This window comes from Stegastes partitus, unplaced genomic scaffold, assembly GCF_000690725.1.
Source record: "Stegastes partitus isolate 25-593 unplaced genomic scaffold, Stegastes_partitus-1.0.2 Scaffold146, whole genome shotgun sequence".
In the NCBI taxonomy this organism is placed as follows: Eukaryota; Metazoa; Chordata; class Actinopteri; family Pomacentridae; genus Stegastes; species Stegastes partitus.
The window spans coordinates 75-22,402 of NW_007577877.1; the positions used below are offsets into that span (position 1 = coordinate 75).

Sequence of the window (22,328 nt, forward strand, 5' to 3'; positions counted from 1 at the left end):
ATCAAACCACTCGGTGGATGGGGGTATTGTTGTCCTGAAGAAACCACTCCCTTTAGGATGGACATTTTTCCCTATAGGAAAAATCTGATCACTCAAAACATACATTTGCAGTGATCCTTCTCTTTGGTGGGACAAGTCAACCCAAACCCTGCCAGCAAAATGCCCCCTACAGCTAACAAGAGCAAGTGGGTCCCCTCACTGCAGGAGTCAAGGGTTCATGTTTTTCCCTTTATTTGTCACCCATCTATATCTGGCCCTGCTAAATGTTCCACTATGGCAACAGCTACATTCTGCAACTAAAATGAAGCTATGAAAACAGTTGAAAAGCAAACTGCTGAGCTTAAACTCATTAAAGCTTCACAGAGCTCAGAAGAAGTGTTGAGTTTGAGGATAATTCTTGACCGATCTATCACTAAAAATGCGATTCCTCCTTAATGTGAAAATATTTATCATACCTGCCTAAACCTCTTTAGATTTCTTTACCTGAATCTTCTTGTCATATTAGGAGCATGTTTACTAAAAATGTTGCAACTCTTGTTCACCTTCACTTTCTCCGATCTCAGTCATGGACATTTGCAACTTTACCTTGTCAAGTTTGCTTCACTTGTCTAGATCCTTGGAGACGGAATGAGCCGGTGAGTCTCCTGATATTGTGTTGTGTTGTAGCACAGAGACAGAGACACCGCCATGGACCAGACCCTATCATAGCTCCCCTTCTGTCGACCCATTATCTGTCTCCCCCTGTGCTCCTCTTCCCTTTTCTCCCCTTTCCCTCCCCTCGCCTTCCTCTGGATGTTATCTCCAGCCGCTTATGCCCTAATACCCCAATTGTTGTGCTCTAAAAACAATAATTAGCAATCCCAAACGAGACTGAGGGGCGAATTTAACAGCTTTCTTCTGATGTGTTTTTTCCTCGCTTTTTTTTCTCCTCTCTCTCGCTCTCTCTCTTTATCTCCCCCTCCTTTTTTCATAAGAGCAAAGAGAGGTGGAGGGGGGATTCGGGGAGGTGTTGGCAAAGCCTCTTTAAACTCTCTGGTATTATGGAGGATTATTTTGTGCCGAGATCCTGGCTTGTGTGTGTGTGTGTGTTTTTTTTCTCTCCTCTCCTTTTCTCTTCCTGGTTGTGGCAGACACGCTAGGTAAACAGTTTGTGTCACACTTGATTGCGTTTGAGAAATTAAAAAACAGGAATCACAAAAGGCCAGGGCTGAGGGATGAGGACTGGGGGGACACTGACACCATAAGACCCCAGCTCTTTGGGGACCCCTGGTACGCCGTGTGAGAGATCGGCCGTCGCAGCCACAACAATACAAGACCTCGTCCTTCAGAGAGCACTCTTCGTTCCCAGTCTCTGACTCTATCTGCACTGGGCCATCTGCTCCCCTTCTCTCTCCTCTTCCTCCTCCTCCTCCTCCTCCTCCTGCATGACTCCTTTCAGAGAGACGGTGTGTTTGAATCTGGCTCAATTATTCCAGTGTTTACAAGCACAAACACACTGCCAGGTTGGTGGTGTGTGAGTGTGTATGTGTTTTCTAGACATATTCCCCTTGTGATTCACATACAGCCTGTGTCTATACACACAGAGAGTGCAACATCTGTGCCTGTCACCGAAATCAGTGCAAAAGTTATAACACGGCAAGCCATTTACTGTAGACACTGAATAAAGCTCAGCTGAGGAAAATGTTGCGAAAAAAGCAAAGTAATTCTCTCTGTGCTGAAATGTAGATCTGTAGGGTGCAGTGAAAACAGCTGGGGAGAGTATATGACTGAAATGCACATCTCTGTGTGAGGATGAGGCCCCTGCAGTTAGAGGGCAGCCCTATAGAGGGCAGTGTGATACTACAAAAGAAAACTGATGCTGAACATCATGATTTCACAGACAACAGAGTACAAAAGTGGAAAAGTGTGCAGCACTTGTGTTGTTAGTCGTTAAAGAAGTCCAGTCATAAGCAGTGCTGCTAGGATTAAAACAAACCATAAAGTCAAAGACACAATTTTACAATGAATAGAATCTAGTTTGAGGTTTGAATTTCAGCCTTTATTTTGAGGTTGAATGCAATGTTATGCCTGCAGACCCACTTTCTTTGTATTTTTTTTCCCTCTCTTTTCAAGTCAAGCCTGCAAATGTTTGACCAAATTTGGGTTGTGTGCAGTTAGGACTCAACCTAATGTTCTGAATTAAGCAAAAGAATATGAAAGCACAAGTTAAAATCCTGCTTTATTGAAAGTTTCAGCTCTAAACTGATAACTCTAATGTTAAAACATAATTTGAAGCTGATAAGAAATTTATGTACATAAATGAATTTTTAACATTTACTATAAACATCTACAAGAGACTAAATTTTCTCATGACAAGGTTCATGTGAAATTTGTAAAAACATTTAAAGGCAGAGGACAAAACATGGTCACCTGATGTGTAGTGAAATGAGCTGTTTTGTGACTTGCTTGTGAAAACTAAAGGGGAATAATTGTATGTTTCTGCCACCCAAATAGTCCACAAACAGGAAAAGTCAACACAGTTCAAACCCCCCTTAACAGTTATTCATGTTACACTGAAGATAACTTTTCCTAATCTTCATACTTATGGAAACTGTTTCTATTGGTCTTGCTGAAAAATGTGCAGATAAACCCAGCCCTGTTGTTACTCTGCATTGTTTTAGCTGGGATGTCACAATGTAAATCATCAAAATGTCATGGGTGATGTTATAAACTTAGAATTGCTTTGATCATTTTCAAAAGATTCAAGCAGTATCTGCATTAAATGCATTTCCAGTGTTCACTCACAGTTCACAAAATGTTCCAACTCTGTTGACGTGACTGCAGCAGCAGGAGGCTAAAACAGTCTCCAACTATTTCATACAAGTTGGTGTCAGCCTCAGAGACTCACACCCCGTTTCATTTCCTTTAGTCTTTACTTTGTGTCGAAGCATTTACTCGTGGCTGGCCAGAGCCACAGAGACTAGCTTAAAGCCAAACACGGGCACTAACCCATTTATCACCCAGGGCTTTCTTGCTTCTGTTTGTGGTTTCCCTGTGTTACAATCAATCATGTTTAATTCAATAGGCCTCACTTTGCAAAATCAAATGTGGAGTTTTGGATAAGAGTTTGTGCTTACTCGTGCAGCCCGTTTGCTTATGATTATTTGCATTTGACAATTTAGCAGGAGTGAACCTGAGACAGGTTCCACCCAAACTGTCACACGTTGCGCCTCTGTCGAGGGACCAACCTGCATCGGCCTGCCTGCAGCTCGCAGGCCTCCCCTAATATATAATCTGTTGTTATACTGTCACCGCAAGGAGCACAACCAACCCCGCAGAGACGCCACCGAAATTCATTAATCTAATTAAATATGTCGTATTGCCCAAATGAGACGCTGGTATGGCTTTGCTGCAGGATAAGTGCAAAGTAAGGCTGGGTCCCACAAGAGTAGCATACAGCCGACGTGCGCTAACGCTACTGCGCTTCATTACACTCTTAATTACCTATTGTTTCTAACTAGTTGGTGGCGTTTTAATGAGAATCTACAGGCAGTTAAATGTAATCTAAATTTTCTAATCTACTGGTCCATTACCAAGGAGTCAAAATGTTATTGGTTTTGTGAGTAATCAGACTTTTAAATGGTGCTGATATCACTCCCGGAGGGCAAGGAGTGGGTTTCGACTGTGTAATTGAATTCTGTTTTTTTTCTCCTCTTTCTTCTTCCTCCTCTTCTTTTCTGGGAGCTGAGAGGAAGATTTTTCTGCTGCGGCTGGCCGCTCGGGTCAAGGAGCATGTCTTCGGTTCCGGTCGGATCACAAGGTTTTTCCGCACATGGGTCACCATGGCGACCCTGTGGAGAAAATGCATGTGTGTCTCTGCAGAATGTGCGTGTATGTGTTTGTGTACAATGTAGATACGTGTGCATGCATTTCTCTATGTGTGTGTGTTTCTGTGTGCGTGTGTGTGTTTGTGCCCCAGTCAGCCTCAGTGCTCTGCTGTGCTGTCACCTGCAGCCAGATAAGCCAAAGGATTTATCACCCACTGAATTGCCTTTGAGTGGTGGATAAAATGGCTCCAATACATTCTCGTATGAAAACGCTGCGAGGTTAATGAGAGCCAAATTCACAGAGGGCTAAATCTATTAGGTTTTCATGGACGGAATCAATCAACATGCACCACACCGGCTGATTTGTCATATTGAAGCATTGCCCGTTTGAATTCCAAAACACAATCCTCCTCACGGAATGATTCACTTTGATTTTGATTGCCTCTTCATCAAGAAGATGACAGCTATGAACTAATTTTCTTTTCTATCATGTTACACACTTATTAGCTCCGGCTGTCCTTGGCAGATGACTGATTCTCTCCTTTTATAGAGCTACAGTTGGATTTTCCTCAGGTCTGTTCAAACAGCCACAATGTTCCTGTATTCTTTTTTTATAAATCAAATTATTTTGTTTTCACCGTTTTCATTTGCATGACGGATTAACCTCTGTCTAATCAAATTATTGTAGAAATGTGCTCATACTTGCAGATGGATTCCCCTGATACTGAGTTATAGTGTATTCTGCTTATACATGATGTATATCTTTACAATCATTAAAAGGCTCAAGGTAAAGAAAAAGTTCAACATTATGGGGAATTTACTCATAATAATAAGAAGCTGCCACTAGCGGCCTGTTAGCATAGCTTAGCACAACAGCTAGCCTGCCTCTGTCCACAGCTAAACGTCCAGCCGAGGAGGTCAGCCCCACATTAACAACTATAAAACTTGAGGAATATGTGCAAACAAAACAAACAAAATATATATATTTTTAAATTTGTGAATTGTAAATGTGCTGAATTGATGATTTTGTTGCCTTGGGACAACGCCAAGCTCTGCGAGCTAATGCTAACTAAGCTAACAGACACCAGAGAGGTGTCAAGCTTCTCATCTAACTCTTGGAAACAAAGTGAATAACTGTATTTCTCATAATACCGAACAGCTCTTTTAACAGTGCAAAGAAAAACCAACAACTGAACAAATTAAAACCCAGTATCTAACCGGAACTTGCAAGAAACATCCTGCTTAGGTGCCAAATTGTAATCACAATTTATTTTTGTGTCTGGTGAGTCAGGAAGTTCATTATTCTTTAGTACTCTGATACTGGAGCTGATAAAGGATTTCCAGCAGCTCAAGTCCCCATTGGATTCTCAGATCTTTCTTCAATAGCTCTCCTCAGTTGGCAGCATGTACAGTACAAGAGAGCTGGCATCACTTTATTCTCTCTGTGCAAATGCTGTGATTCTCCACAAGAGAAAATGTCTAATCATTGCAGAGGAAATAAAAAACAGAAAGATACATTTGTCTTGGGCATCTCCTACCTTTCTCTCAGTGCGGTGATGGATGACAACCTTGGTGTTGAGTGTGTGTGTTTGTCTATCGCTGCGGTGCAAAGTGACCAGGGACAGGCGCCAACAGAAAAAGGCCCTGTCCCCCAACTAATGAGCAGCATTATTCAAATGGAGTCTTTGTTGTCAGAGCACTGCGCCGTAGTCCGCACTCTGCTGTCACAGACAGCATTGCCTGATGCACCGCGTCCTCATTTTGATGCTCTATCAGTTTATCGCCCATTGAAATGCATGTGGGAAAATAAGGCACCTTGAAACTGCTTATGAGTTTCACCTACTCTCCAGTCAGTGCAGCATCCTGCAGGTGATCACACTGTGTAGAAGTGATCATGCAATTAATATTCTTCTAAAAGCAACACAAGGAAGGATTTTGTTGCACTATTTCCCTCAGAGGAGACAGATGAATAGAGTTTCATAGAAGGATTACCCTCTACGTTGCCAATACATGGTGTCAGCCCCAGATCAAACAGTAGGTGGGCACTGAGCAAAAGGCACAAAAGAGACAGCAAACACAAAATGTCAACAAATAGAGGAATATCACCCAGTTTGTCTATCACACTGTGGAGTCACATGAAAAAAAATAAAAAAACGAGGAGAGGAGCTTTCAAGGTCTGCACCAGCTGACAGGAGGAGCAGCGGTGAATAAAGGAGGAGGAAAAAAAAAAAAGAAGATGGGAGTCGAAAGAGAAAAATCTGCCCTTCTACAAAGAAGGACGGGGGAAAAAAGAAGGCAGGGTGTTAGAGGAAGCTCCTCCGACCGAGCCCATCTCCAGCTGTCACAAATCATTTCTGCTCGGGAAGTGAGGGGAGGCGAAATGTCAAAATATTTGAATAAATTCCACAGAAGCCTGTTGAGAGTGGGGCGGTGCAGCGAGAGGGGTATTGTTGCCGCCAATGGGGTGGAGAGGGGATGAGAGGGTTGGGGAATAAAAAGGGGAGTTGTGGGGTGCAGAAGTGTGTGTGTGTGTGTGTGTGTGTTGGGGGGGGAGTTGCATGTGAAATAGCCCTTGCAGGCCTCAGGAGGAACATGAGCTAAATGGAAATCAAAGGTTTGGCCACTGCAGTGATATTTTGCCACATTTTAAACAATATCCTCCGTTGTCTTAGATTACTGATAATGACACTGACAACAGTGCAGCTACACTTTCACTGTGGACTGTATGCAGCATTGATTTTTAGACAACTAGAGTCACCTCACCTCCTCATCACAGTCTGCACATGCGTTATCTTCTCCAGTGATTTACAAACCTTGAATTAAATACATTTTCATTCCGTCTGCATGTATGTTCCTCAGTAGTGAAGTGAATACGCTGCAATATAAGGTCTTTTGGAAAATGTTTTTCCATTTGGTTACATTCATGCATATTCTGGTGCCAAATACACACTTTGTTGTATTTAGTGTTTGCTCCTATGCATGCCCTCATGCTGCATAATCCATACACTTTTCTCTCAAATGCCCTCCCACATTTATAATTAAACCTCTGTAAGACGAACATTTTCCACTGAATATTTATATAATTCCCACTTGTGGTACTGTTAGTATATTCTGCCATGTATATATGCATGCTGTGTCTGTGATTAAATGTGCAATAGCAGTCTCAGGTAAAATGAAAGTTTAATCCCTTTTTGGATGTATATTTGATATCACCGTATGGCTACAACAGATAGTTAAACCTGTATTCGACATTTGCTGTGATACACGGCACTGGACCTGCTATTTTTCAGTGATTACAGTGTATTAGTAGCAAACAAATGCAATCGCCTCCAGTCTGTAGGGAGGCACTGCGTTGTGTGTATTGTTTTTAGATGAGGGTGTCGATATGTACTGCTCAGCCATTGAGACTGAGACTATCTTTGTCCTGCAGTGTGCTGCCAATCTGAGGACGGCTCTTTTGTCTTACTTCTCTGTAAAGTGGATACTTATCCCTGCAGTTGATTTGAGGTTTACACTCTGTTATTAAAGAGGCTTCAGTTGCAGCTACAGTCGTCTGCAGGTTGCGTTTTCATGTTACTTAACCCAGAAACGTGGGACTCTCCCAGACAATGTAATAGATTTATCTTATTTCAACTTTGTCATTTTAGCTTAATGGATTGGCCCAAAGTAGTAACACTCAACTGGACTTTTCCAGGAGACACTTTTGAAGAATAACAGGAAGCAAGGGGCCAGTTAATAAAAACTGAAAAAATATTATTTTTCATCAGATAAAATAAATAATCTTTCTTTGAAATGATTTATTTTCAGATTACTGAGCATAAGAGTCAAAAAGACATTGCTGAACATTTACAAACAAATGAATAAAAAATCCCAGTTTGAATCAATTTTGTTTTCATTGTGAATGAGTAAATGGCCACTGTTTGATTTGGCCTGCAGGCTGTAAGCTGAGTATCACTGATGTAAATACTGCAGTGCCCATGAGCTTTGGTCACCATTAAGGGAGAGCGATAGTGGCAGTCAACATGATAGCGTCACATCTGTGCAAGATGCAGTCCCGAAACTCTACAGGTGTGTGTCAGACATGGAAATAAAGGAGTTTGAATAAGGGTGTGGTTCCACAACTCACTGGTCCTGCAGCTGGTGTGATTCTATCACCAGATAGGTTACCATTCAAGTCACTGACTATTAGCTTTGTTCACACTACATGACAAAAATGAAGGGAAGCCATCAAATTATAATGCAAGAAAGTTATTGTTGACATTTGTTTTATTGAAGCTTGCAGCCCACGAGAGGCTGGTAGCCTGAGGGCTTCATATGGAAAGGGTAGGGGGCCTTTAAAAAAAAAACTAACTGTAAACCAGTCAGCTCCAGTCATCCCTTTCTCTGCCCAGATTTCTGGATAGTTGCAGTTGTTTGCTAATTCATCAGAAAGCTTCCATTCAGAATCTAAAATAAATATATTGTTATGAATTAGTTGAATACCTAATAAACCTACATGTAGCCTGTTCTAGCCTAATATGTAGCTGACCTCCTCCAGCTCAGCTCATGGTGCTGATCAGCTGCTGCATCAGTTAGTGTTTCAGATAGATTTCCTCATGCTTTTTTTCCTGAACATTGGGTGGGGCATATTAAGTAGAGGTTCAGGGGTTTCTTCCTCAGTAAAACCGAGCGTCAAACACTTAATTCCTTTCATTCTGCTTTTGTGCATCAATTTATCTTGGAAATGTCTTTGTTGTTGTAATGGGAAACACAAAACTTCAACACAGGTAGTAATTAAAAATCTAATAGAATATATAAAGCAAGCCTCTCAGTCATTCTGTATTGCTTTCAGATATTCTTCTTTTTGTAGATCATTCTCATTCAACATTACTACTGAGTCAACATGCATTTCAGAATAAAATCTCTCTGCTTCATGTTTTAATTGGTGGGAATTTAAAGTGACCTCCTGTGGTCTGGCAACAACAACCAAAAAAAAAGTCATGGTTGCTAATTACAATCAAAGTAAATGTAAAACTGACCCAAAATTTAAAGCTGAAATGATGAAAGCTGCAGATTTTGCTTTTAGTTTTCTCAAAATTTTCTTATCCTGTTTTCTCACTTTTTGCTAAAATGCATCGTGGGAGTCATGCTTAATTTATTCCCGGAAATGTTTGTTTTTAAAAGCTTATATATAATTAGCTTTAATTAAAGATTAAGACATTCACACATCGAACCACAATCTAGTTGGATTGATCAGTTAAAACATTCTTGACTGTGTTGTCTAAAGTTTGAGAAAACAACCCCAGTAATGTCATCCAGGTTGTTTCAGCTTGAGCTTGGTAACTATATATTTTTAACATTAAGCCTAACTTACAGATTGGAGTGTTGAGTTTGAAAGATATTATGGATACTAGTCAGAATATTGATTGTTTTAAATCGGACCCTTCTTTGAGGAAGTGTAATGTTGAATGGCTGAGTGCCTTTTCCCATACTGTGGCATTGCAAAAAGAAAAAAAAAAACTGTTACCACCCCGAAAAAACACAATAATAATGACTGAGCTTATCAGCAACTAGTGATAATTACTGTGTACTGTCCAAATATTTGGACAAATGGGATTCTGATGTTTTGACAGTGATGTTTCTTGAAACGTTCGTGCCAATAAAGCCTGATGAAGTTAACTGATAATTGCAATGCAAAACTCCAGTTTCTTCATGTTTACTTAAGGATAACCTTTAAAATGAAAAAAAGAAACTACTAACTTAAAATAGATCTGCGCAGCACAGAGTGGATGTGTGTTACACTGTGAGCTCAGGTGTGGGTCAAGGTTGTGACATTGTTACTGTTCATATATTGAGTGTTTGCGGTGTTGCACTTTTTACCCCACAGGTCTGAACCGAAGCCAACATCATCATGAGCTAATGTTTAGTTTTGCTTAATTTCCCACTGCCCTCCTATTAATATTTATCAGGTGAAGAGTGAATTAAGGACAGGTTCTGGTGATAAAGGTCTGATGATGCTTGTTTGTTCAAAGTCTCTGAAAGCATGTTCTCTATCACCCCGTGTGCATCTACTCTCTTTGTTCAGATGATCCCCGGGGTGCATTAGAAGTCGCAGGGTCAGTGTCTCCTCTGTTTGCCTCTGAGCTCACTAACACTGTATTTAATTAGGCCTCTAATCAGCCACTAAACACACAATAAAATGAGACAATCTGTATCTGTTTACCTCCCTCTCAACTCTCTAACACACATACACACATATGCTGCATATTTGCATGTATAGTCGGTAAAAAAAAAAAAAAAAAATCATTTATCAGGGAGAAAGATCAAGGTCATGACTCCTCTTCACACTCGATTCCCTGAAACCAATTAAACTGTCGGTCGGTGAAGTTCAGTTGGAGGACACGGACTGGAAAACAATAGCAGATGACAGCTTCTCTCCGCTATCTCTGGCTGGGTTTTCTTGCAGCGGTAATTATATTTGCAGATTCTGTCATTAAGACTAAAAAGCCGCAGAAGTTCTGCAATCAGTCGGAAATATTCCAAACATTCTGGTAAATGACATTATCAGCGTTTAGGAACTGAATGACAAAGATCGTGACTAGAGGTCGGACCTGTGTGAAAACTTAAATGATGAGTACAAAACCGAGGCCAACGACGGAGATGTGCTACGCTTTAAAATTATGACCGTGATCACTGTTTTTGGTGTTCCAATAATACCCAGACATTTTACGGTCTGAAGGGACAAAAGGGAACCTCATAAAATGGTTAGACTCTTTTCTGCTGATGGTGGTGACAAGAACAGAAAGGGAGAATGTATCCCACAATCAGGTTTGACAGGCAGTCTCTTGGATTTCATCAGCTCAGAGCGAAACACACAAACAGAAACCACACATCCTGAAGCTTACTGAATATGGCAATGAGATAATATGAACATTAAAATGGAAAGTGTAAAAAGGAATAGGATGGAAGTGGAAAACAAAAGGCCAAGGTTTATAAAATCTATTTGAAAAGAAATAGAGTCAGTACCTTATACCATATACTGTATGTCCAAATATATACATCCCTGCTGCACATGCTGCTTGTGTTCACCTCATGACTGTACAGAAATTAGATGAGTGTTTTTATGTCTGGAATAATATCAGCATTTTGATATTGATACATAAGACCCCATTCATTTAGTTATAGTGCATTAAAGTTCATTTAGAAGGTGTTTTTACGAGATAAACGCAACTTTTTAACTCAAGTCTCCCTCATTAGATTTCTCCCAGTTGCATCTCATGAGATGCTGTTTGCTAAGTTATCACTAACAAATAAGTAAGCTTCTGATTTAAAAAAAATACAACATATGTATGGTTAATATTCGATGTGTGATCAGTTGTGTGATGTTATATTGTCTTCAATACATCAAGTTATAGATGCTTTAAAGAGAGACAATTTCTCTATGTTTCTTTTCAACTATATTTCAAAATGTTTGTATTTCTATACTGTTCATAAATACTAAACAGGAGGGACAGAAATAATTTGTTTCATCCAGAGGATAACTTCTTCTTGTATGCTACCACTGTTCCAAGAGACAAATTATTGAAATAATAATTATGTGAGCTGTACTAGCAGCATGACTCTAGGGAAGGCAATGTTGATGGTTACTTTAGTCCAAACTGAAATTTGTGGTTCTGAGTGAAATGTCTTGACAGTTATTTTGTGGACCGCCATGACATCAGACACATCCTCAGCAGGATCCTTTGTCTCTCCATCTATCCAGTGGCCTCATCAGGTCCAAATTGTAATTTGTCTGATCCTGTAGTTTATGATCAGATACATGCCAAAACTAATGATGTTCCCATTGATTTCAGCTCTACTTTGTGTTTAGTGGTAATTAGAACATTTTAGCCTGTTAACACACTAAAGTGGTGAAAATGATAACTGTACCTAACTGTTAGCATGCACACATTGGCATTTTGCTCAAAGCACCACTGTTCCTAATTACTGTGTCACAAAGCATCCAGCATTGTTGACTTTGTTGACATACTGTTTTTTTTTTGTTTTTTTTTAATCAAAACTGCAACATACTGTAGGTGTATTTCTTTATTTCCATAACATTTCTCCTACACCTGTTTGCACTCAACGCTGCCACCTCCACCTCTGTTTAACAGCAAAGTCAATCGTAACCTGACAGCAACTGCAGCACACTGCACCTTCTGTGCAAACTCATACATGGTTTCCACTGCTGACATGCCCATATGAATTAAACATGTCAGATATATTTTAATGTCCAGCCTGCTCAAAGTCATGTTTATAGTGGCACTGAAACACACTTGTCTGAGGGAAATGATGCTGTACAGTGACTTATGGAGATACATTTAGAAATCACAAACTTGTACAACTCCTCAGTGTAGGCTCAGTCCCACAGTGCATAACGCACAAGAAATCAGGTTTTTTATTTCTGGCAAGTGAATTAAAATAGGAGGTTAGCTACAGTGCAAGGCTGGCTATCACCGCCTCAATCTAAATAGCGATGAGCAGGCATGCCTGGATATTCTCACAGCCTCATGAGACGTTCCCCCATGTGGGCTGACCACACTGCGGCTGAGAGAAAGGCACACATACACCGTTCCATCCAAGTAATAACCAGCATCTCTGCTTCTATGCAAAAAGGAGAGAGACCAACAGATTCGTTATTTAACTGACTTTTGAGCACTGGGGCACAGCGGAGGGACAGAAAGAGCATCAGTGCATGGATGTGCGCGTGACTGAAGCACGCAGAAAAAAAAAATAGCGTGTGGTTGTGTGCGTACACATGTATCTGTGCATGTGCTTAAGTGTGCGTCCATCCCCATTTGCATTTGTGTGTGCTCGGCCATGTGCATATGTATGTGTGGCACAGTGGACCAGAACAGAGCTCTGACAGTAGCAGGACTGCTGCTCGCTGATGCTTGCCTGGAGGAGCTGACAGCAGCCCGGCCTGTCAATCATTGAGCATGCCCACTAGCCCCCTATTCATATCATCCTATCTTGTTAACTCTAAATCTGGCTGGGTACTGTTTATACACTCCGTGTGTGTGTGAGCGGGTTGGTGCATCCTTCTCTCTGATGTGCTGCTCTGTTATGGTCTTAGCTGCATGGACCGTTTCAGACAGAGATCAATCAAGACAAAGTGATGAAAAACTGGTACAGGGATTGCTAAGAAACATGTCATGCTGTGAGAGTTAATCCGATCTTGTAGAAACATGTCCAAGCAGCAGCAGATTTAAGGCATTGAAGTCAGAGTTAAAGTAGTCAATATATTCAAACATGATTAAGTGCTACAATCAAAGTACCTTGCTTGCAGGTTATAGACATTTTCGATGTCTAAAAAGAGACAGATTTAGTAACACTGGGTATATTTTTATCACTTAAGTGGTCCACGTTATCTATGATGGGCTAAGCATTGCTGCCAATGAGAGAAAGACAGCAAGTGCTCTTGTAGTCAAAGGTAATTATCTCCTCTTGTCACCCACAATGGACGCCTGCTAATGAGAGCTGGACTCATGATTGGTCGCCCGCGGCTCTGTGGAGACGCTCGACTCTTTTGGTTTTGACAATAGAGCCTCGGTGCACTGCAGAGACACTACAACTGGACAAGTCATTCATCTGTGCAAATGCCAGCCAAAATGTGACCACCGCCGTGCACAAGATCCATTAGGCTCTTAATTATCAGGGGATACAGGGCGGAGTGTGTGTGTGTGTGACAGAGAATCAATATAAGATTGAATGCATGTTTCTGTGTGTATTTTAGAACACTTTTACTAGAGGTTACATTAAAGAAAAAAAAAGGGAGGCAACCGACATGAGCAGAACGCTGTCAAGTCAAAGTGTAGAATCATTTCATATTCTCAATTTGATCAATACGTTATGGAGGCCATAATGTGCCATGCCAACAAAATCACTGGAAATACACAGACCTCCCCGGTTCAGCTCAGAGGTCAACATCCGCTCTTTTGGTTGGATTTAGACCTTAAGGCCAAAACTAAAACTCAATCTAATTTTGTCGCCACATTAATTCTAGTTTAAAAAAGAAGTGTCTAGCAGAGTAGCAGCAACTAGTGTCTGCAGCCTTTGATTTGAGTTAAGATTCTACTGAAATTTATATGAGTTTTGTTGCGGTTAAGCTCACTAATAAGTCGAACACTTGAATGTATATATTAAAAGATTAAGTTTTTAAACTAAGCAATTAGTTCAATGACTAAAGCTCAAGAGGAAAGCAAGAATATATTTTTTTAATGTAATAGCTGTCATAATGATTAATAACCATGCTATAATGGCATATAATGAAGTTTTTACAAATTATACATCTGTCCAAAACTTGATTGTTTGTGTAGTTGTAAGTTGCATCTCCAAATCCTACAAATAATCCACAGCAACAAGACTTCAAAGGCTGAACAAGCTGGCTGAGTTTAAGATTCATGAAATGTATGATTTGGTGCTTTGTTAAACTTCCGTATGACAAAGGACATTACCTTTGCAGTACAGTGCGAGGCCAAAAAAAATAAAATACTCCTCAAACCACCAATAACTCGCCACAATTGCTTTAACCTTTGCAGGACACAGGACTGTGACTTTGGCTCTTTATTTATGAGCTTTGGAGTGTTTCCCAGAGAGACAGTGAAGACATTACCATCTTTTCTTTAGAGAGACTTTCATCATTTCACACACGTTTGTATTTTTTGTTGTGAAATGATGATATATTATTCTTTGCAATCACATTCGGTACACTGAGCACTGAATGGATTTTTGTTGTAAAACTGAAACTACACAGATGGGGTTTGTACTATATCGTGCGGTAATTTCTTAATCCATTATTTGTGGGGAGTTTGGGGTGACAGCCAAGGTTTAAAGGTTTGTGAGGCTTATATCATTTGAAAAACTATCACTTACAATGCCATGCATACAATACTTTTCTTAATATCTGTGAGAATGTAAAAGGTTTACATCTATTAAAATTAATTCACGGTGTGAAATTACAGTGTGCTAATCAGATTTCATAAACATTTTTTACTAGACTAAATTCTGCATTTTCAGTTGTTAAAATTTTGTGTTGTTATGACATCAAGCAAAGTGCTGAGAAAATTGGCAAAATTACAGTCTTGGCAAGCAAAAAGTGTTTTCCAGCACTTTCGTAATAAACTGATGTATGACAGATAATAAGGCTAACTTTTCTGAAGTATTTGTTGTGTTCTGAAGTGTTTTTGAAACAGAAGAACATCAGCCAGGCTCACAAGTACTTCAGGACCTGACACCAGAGCAGCAGGAAGCCCCATGGCTCCGGACTGCTCGGCCTCCATTAAAGGTCGTATAGCTCTAGAAGCCCTGCAGGGCTGGTTTCTGCCTCCAAACATCTCCTCCAACATGCAAGAGCAAAAGCTCCGTCAGATCACCTCCTCTTGCTCCATCAGAGATGCAATAGTCCTGTTTTTCCAGCTCCACTACCACCAGTGCTGAACCTTTTAGCATCACAAGCCAGAATGGATTAAACCACTGCCTGACAGAAACAAAGGAGGAACCGGCACCAGGCCCAGAACCACACTCTGCTTTGGTTTCATCTCCACCACCTACTGTTGATCCTAATGTCACCAACACAGTGCGCGGTGACGCCCTCCTCATTCAGCATCTGGCTATCACTGCCTTCCACAATGGTTTGAACAGTGTGGATAAAGCAATGGAACAGGTCAGAGGAAAATCAACCCTTCTCTCCATTCTTTTCCTCGACATGCTCCTCCAGCTGACCCTCTCTGCAGAAACTTCTGCCAACACTGGTCTGGATGAAGCAGATGAACAGCCAGGAAACGGACTCTGCTGTCATTTCTCCACCACCTGCTCCTCTGAACCCTTCTGCTGATCCTTTTGCCAACACCACCAGCAACCAAAGCTCAATCCAGAACCAGACTCACTCTGCTCCTCCACCTCCAGTGACTCCTGCTGAGGAGTTTCCTGTCATCAGTGCAGTATAGGATGAGCTGATCATCACAGAGCAGCCAGTCGAGGTGGAGCAATCATTCAACAGCACCACAGGTAAGACTTATTATTTACACTTATTTACCAGCACTTCCTGTCCTCCCTCGCTTTTTCAGAGGTTTAGTAGATACAATAACAACAACAACAATAACAACAACAATAATAATAATAATAATAATAATTTGGATTATGTTTATTATGTTGTTGTATTATTGTTGTTGTTGTTGTTGGTACATTTGGATTTTGCAGCTTCAGTTAGCTGTAAATAAAATAAAATAAATACATATATAAAAGCAAAAACGACAATAAAACAAAAAACAGTCTTTGCTTTGCTTATCGTGTATTACTACAACTGTAACAATCAGACGTGACAGAGGAATTATGTCTTATGCTGTCTCGCGTTGCTGCAGCCAGAACTACTATTCCCATGGTCCCTTGCTTTACACGAACGTTGACCGGATGTTGATAATTTGCTGTGCGGCGATGGTGTGGCCTTTATAGTCCACACGTAGCTTCCCATTTCTACAAGTTGTTAGTCCTCTTTTTTTCAAAAAACCTATAAAAAAACCTACATGTAATATTTTTTTTCTTTTTGGTCGCAGTTTTTCAAAAAGGTAAGCGACAGTGAGTTATTTGTGAGCGGTGGTGTAATAAAAAGAAGAGAGAAGCAATTCTACGGAAGTTTTCGCATTTTTCCGAAATTAATGGCACGAGCTTTGCCGAAGTGCACCTTGTTTTGTTTAGTATAACGTCTTTAAAATTAGATAACATGCAAAACCTTGATATTTCTTTATGATTTTACAGAGTATATAGATGATTGTGATGTGCGCTCGGGAAGTATTAGTAGTGAACGATTGTCCCTGAAGGCACCACAAGGTAAAAGGCAAGAATGTGGTTCGGGTGTTGAAATATCCTAATAAAGCTCAAAGTAAGAAGAGGATTTCTTCTCATGAATGGATATATCGATCTACGTTTACCGTAAATTCCAAATATGTTTCGTCTTGTTTGATTGATCGAGTTTGCAACGCTGCCATACGGAAGCTAACAGTTCATGTTTTGACAGCTCAGCTTGTCTGTTGGCTAGCTAGCCAGCGCTGGCTACATAACACCAGCTATTTACCGTTAGCTAAAACTAATAACACCAGCTGGGCGAGACAGTTCGCTTTTCTAGATGATTTTTCTTCACCAATGGTCATTTTATTGTTTTGACTGAGCTAAGGTATTAAGAATGACAGTTTTTTTCGTGGGAGCTAGCTTAACATGTTATTGTAATTCAACTTCAAAGAAAATTAGAAAAGCCTTTTAAGTTAGCCATGGTTGTAGGGTATTTAGCGAACTTCTATTGAACAATTAAGTGTCGTAGAGTTTTAGAAGACAGACAGACAAGACAGAGCATTAATCCTAAACAGCATAGATATTTATCCTTCGTTTTTCTTTTACTTTGAAGCCAGAAGGGGTCTGCGGTGTCTTTCCCGTATGTTGGTTACAGTTTGTGTTTTAGCTTCATTTCGGTGCTCATAGTAACAAGCTATGCGGAAGCTTTGTTAGCTGTTGTAAACATTGGTGCTAGCTCTTATGTTATCGTTCTCTATTGTTGGCCTCGTTTTTAAAAGACACATTAATCAGTGTGTATTAATCAGGCCCTGTTTTGAATATTGCTGATGGTCTTTTACTTTATTTACACTTAGATCACAGGTTTTCCCGACATATCTTATAAATGTGCAGCCTACAGCTGCGTAGCGGTTTGAAGAGGGAATGAACTTTAATAAATATAAATGAGGAGATACTAAGAAACTGTGTAGCAGGGGTGTCAGGCACCAGAGCTGGAGGTTTCTGGTAGTCTGTAGATTTTTGTTTTCCCAGTTACTGAGCCAATTTTGGGCTGTTTCAACAAAAAACAACCCAGTCAAGGTGTATATATATATATCTATATATCTATGAGAACAAGGGTTTTGACTTATCCTGTTTGTACCATTATTTGACAATGGTGCTGTCATGTTCTGCTAACCAAAGGTTACTAATTGCATGTTATTAAGAAGACTCATCTTTAACAAGTGTGCATCGAGCCCAGCAGTGATACAAAGATACCTTTTGATGATAAAGTCGTTACTGCAAATGTACAGAGGCTGTACCACTGATTTACATCAGTGCTGGATTTTTTTTTGCTAAATATGTATTCCACCATTCCAGCTATATTTACACTGTCATGTTCCACCATTAAAAACTTTTAAAGATCTGCTTCTCAATCGTAAGCATTACCCTTCTTTTTAGTTGTGGATGGATTTCTATTGTATGCAAATGTAATTTACATTTAACCAAAAATTTAGTGGCTCCACATTCTTTCCCTTAACCTTATTGTTAAAGATGGGGCTAAGTATTCAAAGTAATGTGGTTTTATGACAGGACCAGGCAGTAGTCATACTCTGTGGTGTCTCAGACCTGCTGTCGTGCTATTCTTACTCTTGTATGTGTTTCTCTGCCTAACCCACAGGTCTTGCATGCAGCCGGGCTTTTAGCCTGCACTTTGTACATCCCCAGCCCTTGAGACAATGCACTACCAGTAGGTGGAGGCTCTTCCTCCCTCTAGCCTCCGTTTCTCCCCACTGCCCCCATCAGTTCCAGAGTTCCCTATGTTAACCCTCTTGAGCATGTTTTACTATATCTGTCTGCGGCGGCGCTCCAGGAGTGGGACTCGAGGCGAGGCTCTGACCAGTCGGCGGGCTGTGGAATCTGGCCAACGAGCGGTCTTGCCAGTCAGTGTGGAGGTGGAGCAGTATGCCAAGGAGGTTCTGGACTTCAGCTCCCACTATGGCAGTGAGAATAGCATGTCCTACACTATGTGGAACCTGGCTGGGGTACCCAACGTCTACCCCAGTTCAGGGGACTTCACCCAGACAGCTGTATTCAGAGCTTATGGAACATGGTGGGAACAGTGTGCCAGTGCTCCGCCACCTTTTCGCCGCACCCCTAAAGGCTTCTACAGCCAGGATTACATTGAGCTGGGCTTTGAAGAGCCTGTCTACCCTACAGCAGTGGAGGTGTTTGAGACCTATTACCCTGGAGCCATTGTTCAGATCCTGGCCTGCTCTCACAACCCTTTCTCCCAGAACCCACCCTCTGATGTCAGGTAACAACAGTCATCTGTCCTGGAAATCCATAGTCCCGTACATTTTCAAATATATGTCAAGTCTATACTTTTTTGAATGAACACAGACAGCATTTCAAGTGTTACTGAATTGCTTAGTGTTAATTGCTAATTTATACCTCACAAATTGCTGCCTAGCATTTTTATTCTTAGAATAGTGATTGTCGGACAATAATCACATAAACACAGCTCTTCCGGCCTTGAGCAGATTGACCTTAAGAAGATGGTGCCAAATGCTAACTTAGACTTTATGTGTAACCCTAGAAGAGGGTTGTCAAAAAGTCAGTGGCTGGTCTGATATCATCAGAAACTGCTTCACCAGATAAAAGTTCCAATATCAGACTCTACACTTGTCTTTAACTTGCCATTAACATGTTATTGATTTAGGATCGGTGTCTAAGTGTACATAATGAAACAAAAAAAAATAAAGATTTCACACACTATTGGAATTGTGGGGAATGCAGTATCTACTGTCAGCTCTTTTTCAGCCAACAGTAAACATCGGGAGGAAACAGCAATAGTTCATTGCTGCCCACCAGTCATCCATCATGAGTCACAACAGTGTTTTTTTTTTGTCAAAACAGAAGTCTGCAAAGTCATGAATGAGGCATGGAGTTGTTGAATTCTGAGGCATTTTTTCAGCAGAGGTCACTGTGTATTGGATAGTGTGTGACATATCAGAACAAACACTGAGCCATCAGCTGAAGATGTGAGACAGGGATCAGGATATGCTGCCCTTGTTATGAATGTCAATCTGGGCTGCATATCTTGGTGTTATGAAACATATGAAGTATTTTAGTGTGCAAAACCCTTCAGGTGCACTGGAGACACAGATCAGTAATGTTGTAGGTCTACATTCTTCATAGCAAACTTGCTGTCGCTCACCGTTCACACCTTCTGTGATTAAAGTACCTACATACTAACCCTATTTAGTCTATGTAGCTGTATGTAGCTTAAAGAATGACGTTTTGGCTTTACAGTCCAACTGTTGTGTACACTTTCCATCGTACAGGTGGGAGGTGCTGTGGTCAGGTGAGCCCACTAAGGTGCTGACACCCCAGGCGCGCCAGTTTTCGCCCAAAATCAAGCATATCAACTTCCCCACCAACCTGCTTCGTTTGGAGGTCAACAGCTCTCTGCTGGACTACTACACCGAGCTGGATGCTGTGATCTTGCGGGGTGTAAAAGAGAGGCCCATGCTGGCTCTCTATAAGATGCCCATCATTGACATTAGTGACCTGAGTGACAGCGAGGAGGAGCTGTCTGACGTGGGAGGTCCTTACAGGCAAGGAGGAGACGGCAAGCACCAGAGGACAGGCAATGGCTACTTTGACAAACTGCCATATGAGGTGACTACAGACCTTAATGATGTGTACATTGCATCACTTGGGCCTTAGTAGGAGAGTAGATACACAACTAGACTTTCAGAGGTGATCCTGTAGGGGTTAATAGAAATATTTTTTATCTATGCTAATTTACTAAATTTTGAGTTTAATGTATAATTTCCAATAAAGTTTCCCGTTAGGCCTCCCTCGACTTAACACTTCTCTGTGCTTTGACCAATATGGAGGTACAATCTGATCATTCCACTGGCAGCTACACTGTTACTACTACAGCCTTAAAGGTGCCCTATGAAGGATTCTTTAAAAAAAAAAGTTATGATTACATTCAGTGTTCCTCGCCAGAACTCCCTGTGAGCATCTTAGAGCTCTAACAAAGATACCGAAGACATTTTATTCCTCATAAAAATTTGTTAAGCCGATTATTTTAAGTGTTGTAAATCTTTTATTGTTTACATCTGTGTTTACTACCACCCCTGCATTGTTCTTTTCATAATTATATGAGTCCAGTATGTGTGTATATGCACACCATATTTACCAGTATTCTACACAAACACACGAACATTGTGGCTTGGACACGTTCTGACACTTTCTTGATCTTGTATGCACTCATGGACCCAGAGTCATTTTCATGCCATGCAGACGTATCATGTCGTCTGAGGCGAGCTTCAAAACACCAGCAGAACTCTTGATATTCATTCTCTTATCTCCTCTCCAAACCGCTGCCATTAACAGCAGTCTTCACAACCGCTGTGTGTTTGTTTCAGAAACACAATATAGCTATTATCTGTCAGCTGATACCCGCTTGAACACCATGTATTGTTAATTCACTGTGGCACACACACACATACGCACACGAGCACAGTCATTCTTTCTTTTAAAGAGGCACACAAACATGGTGCAAAACAAGCTGGCTCACCTCACCACTGATCCTGCTATCAGTGCTTTGTGTCCTAGATAACCACTATTTAGATCTGACAGAGGGGATGCAATTAACATTCTCTTCTCTAATCTGAAGTGTTTTCTGTTCTCGACTGGGTTCAACTACTCTTTAATGTTTTGTCTTATGCTTTGCTTTCTGCTATGTTCTTCTACCAGATTGAACATGTTTTGTCTCTCTTCTTCCTGTTTGTTGCCCTTGTCCTTCCCCCCACATCTTACCCTTTCCTTTCTCCTCTCCTCTCCTAACCCTCTCCCCGTCTCCCGTCCACAGCTCATCCAGCTGATACTGAGCCACCTGACCCTGCCAGACCTCTGCCGTCTGGCCCAGAGCTGTAAGCTGCTGCACCAGCACTGCTGCGACCCGCTGCAGTACACCCAGCTGAGTCTGCAGCCCTACTGGGCCCGGCTGAGTGACGCCTCCCTGGGACACCTGCAGAGCCGCTGCACCCTCCTCCAGAGGCTCAACCTGTCCTGGACCGGCAACCGTGGAGCTCTCACCCTGACGGGCTTCAGCAGGTCAGACTATCAGTGGGCTACAAGTGCTAGAAAACAGAGAAATGACCTTGGAAAAAGTAGCAAATACTCAAAAGTACAAGCAGTTTTGAAGGAGGAACACACTGAGACAAAGAACATGGATTGAAATGATCTTTTGTAATTCATAACATATCTAAAATAAAAGCTCATGAAAATGAGGTTATCCTTATTGTGTGAAAAGGCTTCTGCTCAGTGGAATGTTGCTAAAGTGGGATTGATTTATTTTTTATGTTCCCTGTCTTCTGTTGACTCATTTCTCTTTAACTTCCTCCTCAGTTTCATGAAGGCCTGTGGTCTCAGCTTGGTCTGCCTGGAAATGTCGTGTTGCCACTTCCTGAATGAAGCCTGTCTGGAGGTGATCTCCCAGACTTGTCCTGGACTACAGGAGCTCAATCTGTCCTCCTGCGATCGCCTCCACCCGCAGGCCTTCACGCATATCTCCAAACTTACACGTCTCCGCAGGCTGGTGCTTTACCGCACCAAGATAGAGGTAGGTTTGGTCTGTGATCACCTGTGGTCTCTGATCTCTCCTGTCCAAATATACAGCAGGTCAGCTGTTCCTTGGTTAATATTGCTTGATGTGGCTGTTGG

At 41.2% G+C, this 22,328-nt stretch overlaps 1 protein-coding gene across 1 annotated transcript in view; it reads left to right on the forward strand.

Moving 5' to 3' along the window:
• The first annotated feature begins 16,341 nt into the window (after positions 1-16,341).
• fbxl4 (F-box and leucine-rich repeat protein 4) overlaps positions 16,342-22,328 on the forward strand; it is a 15,729-nt gene continuing 9,742 nt past the window's right edge. Inside the window, exons 1-5 of the mRNA XM_008279159.1 lie at positions 16,342-16,390; positions 18,268-18,903; positions 19,934-20,270; positions 21,475-21,719; positions 22,014-22,227. Of these exons, the coding sequence (XP_008277381.1) occupies positions 18,407-18,903; positions 19,934-20,270; positions 21,475-21,719; positions 22,014-22,227 (1,293 nt within the window). The 5' untranslated portion in view covers positions 16,342-16,390; positions 18,268-18,406. The remainder of the gene's footprint in view (positions 16,391-18,267; positions 18,904-19,933; positions 20,271-21,474; positions 21,720-22,013; positions 22,228-22,328) is intronic.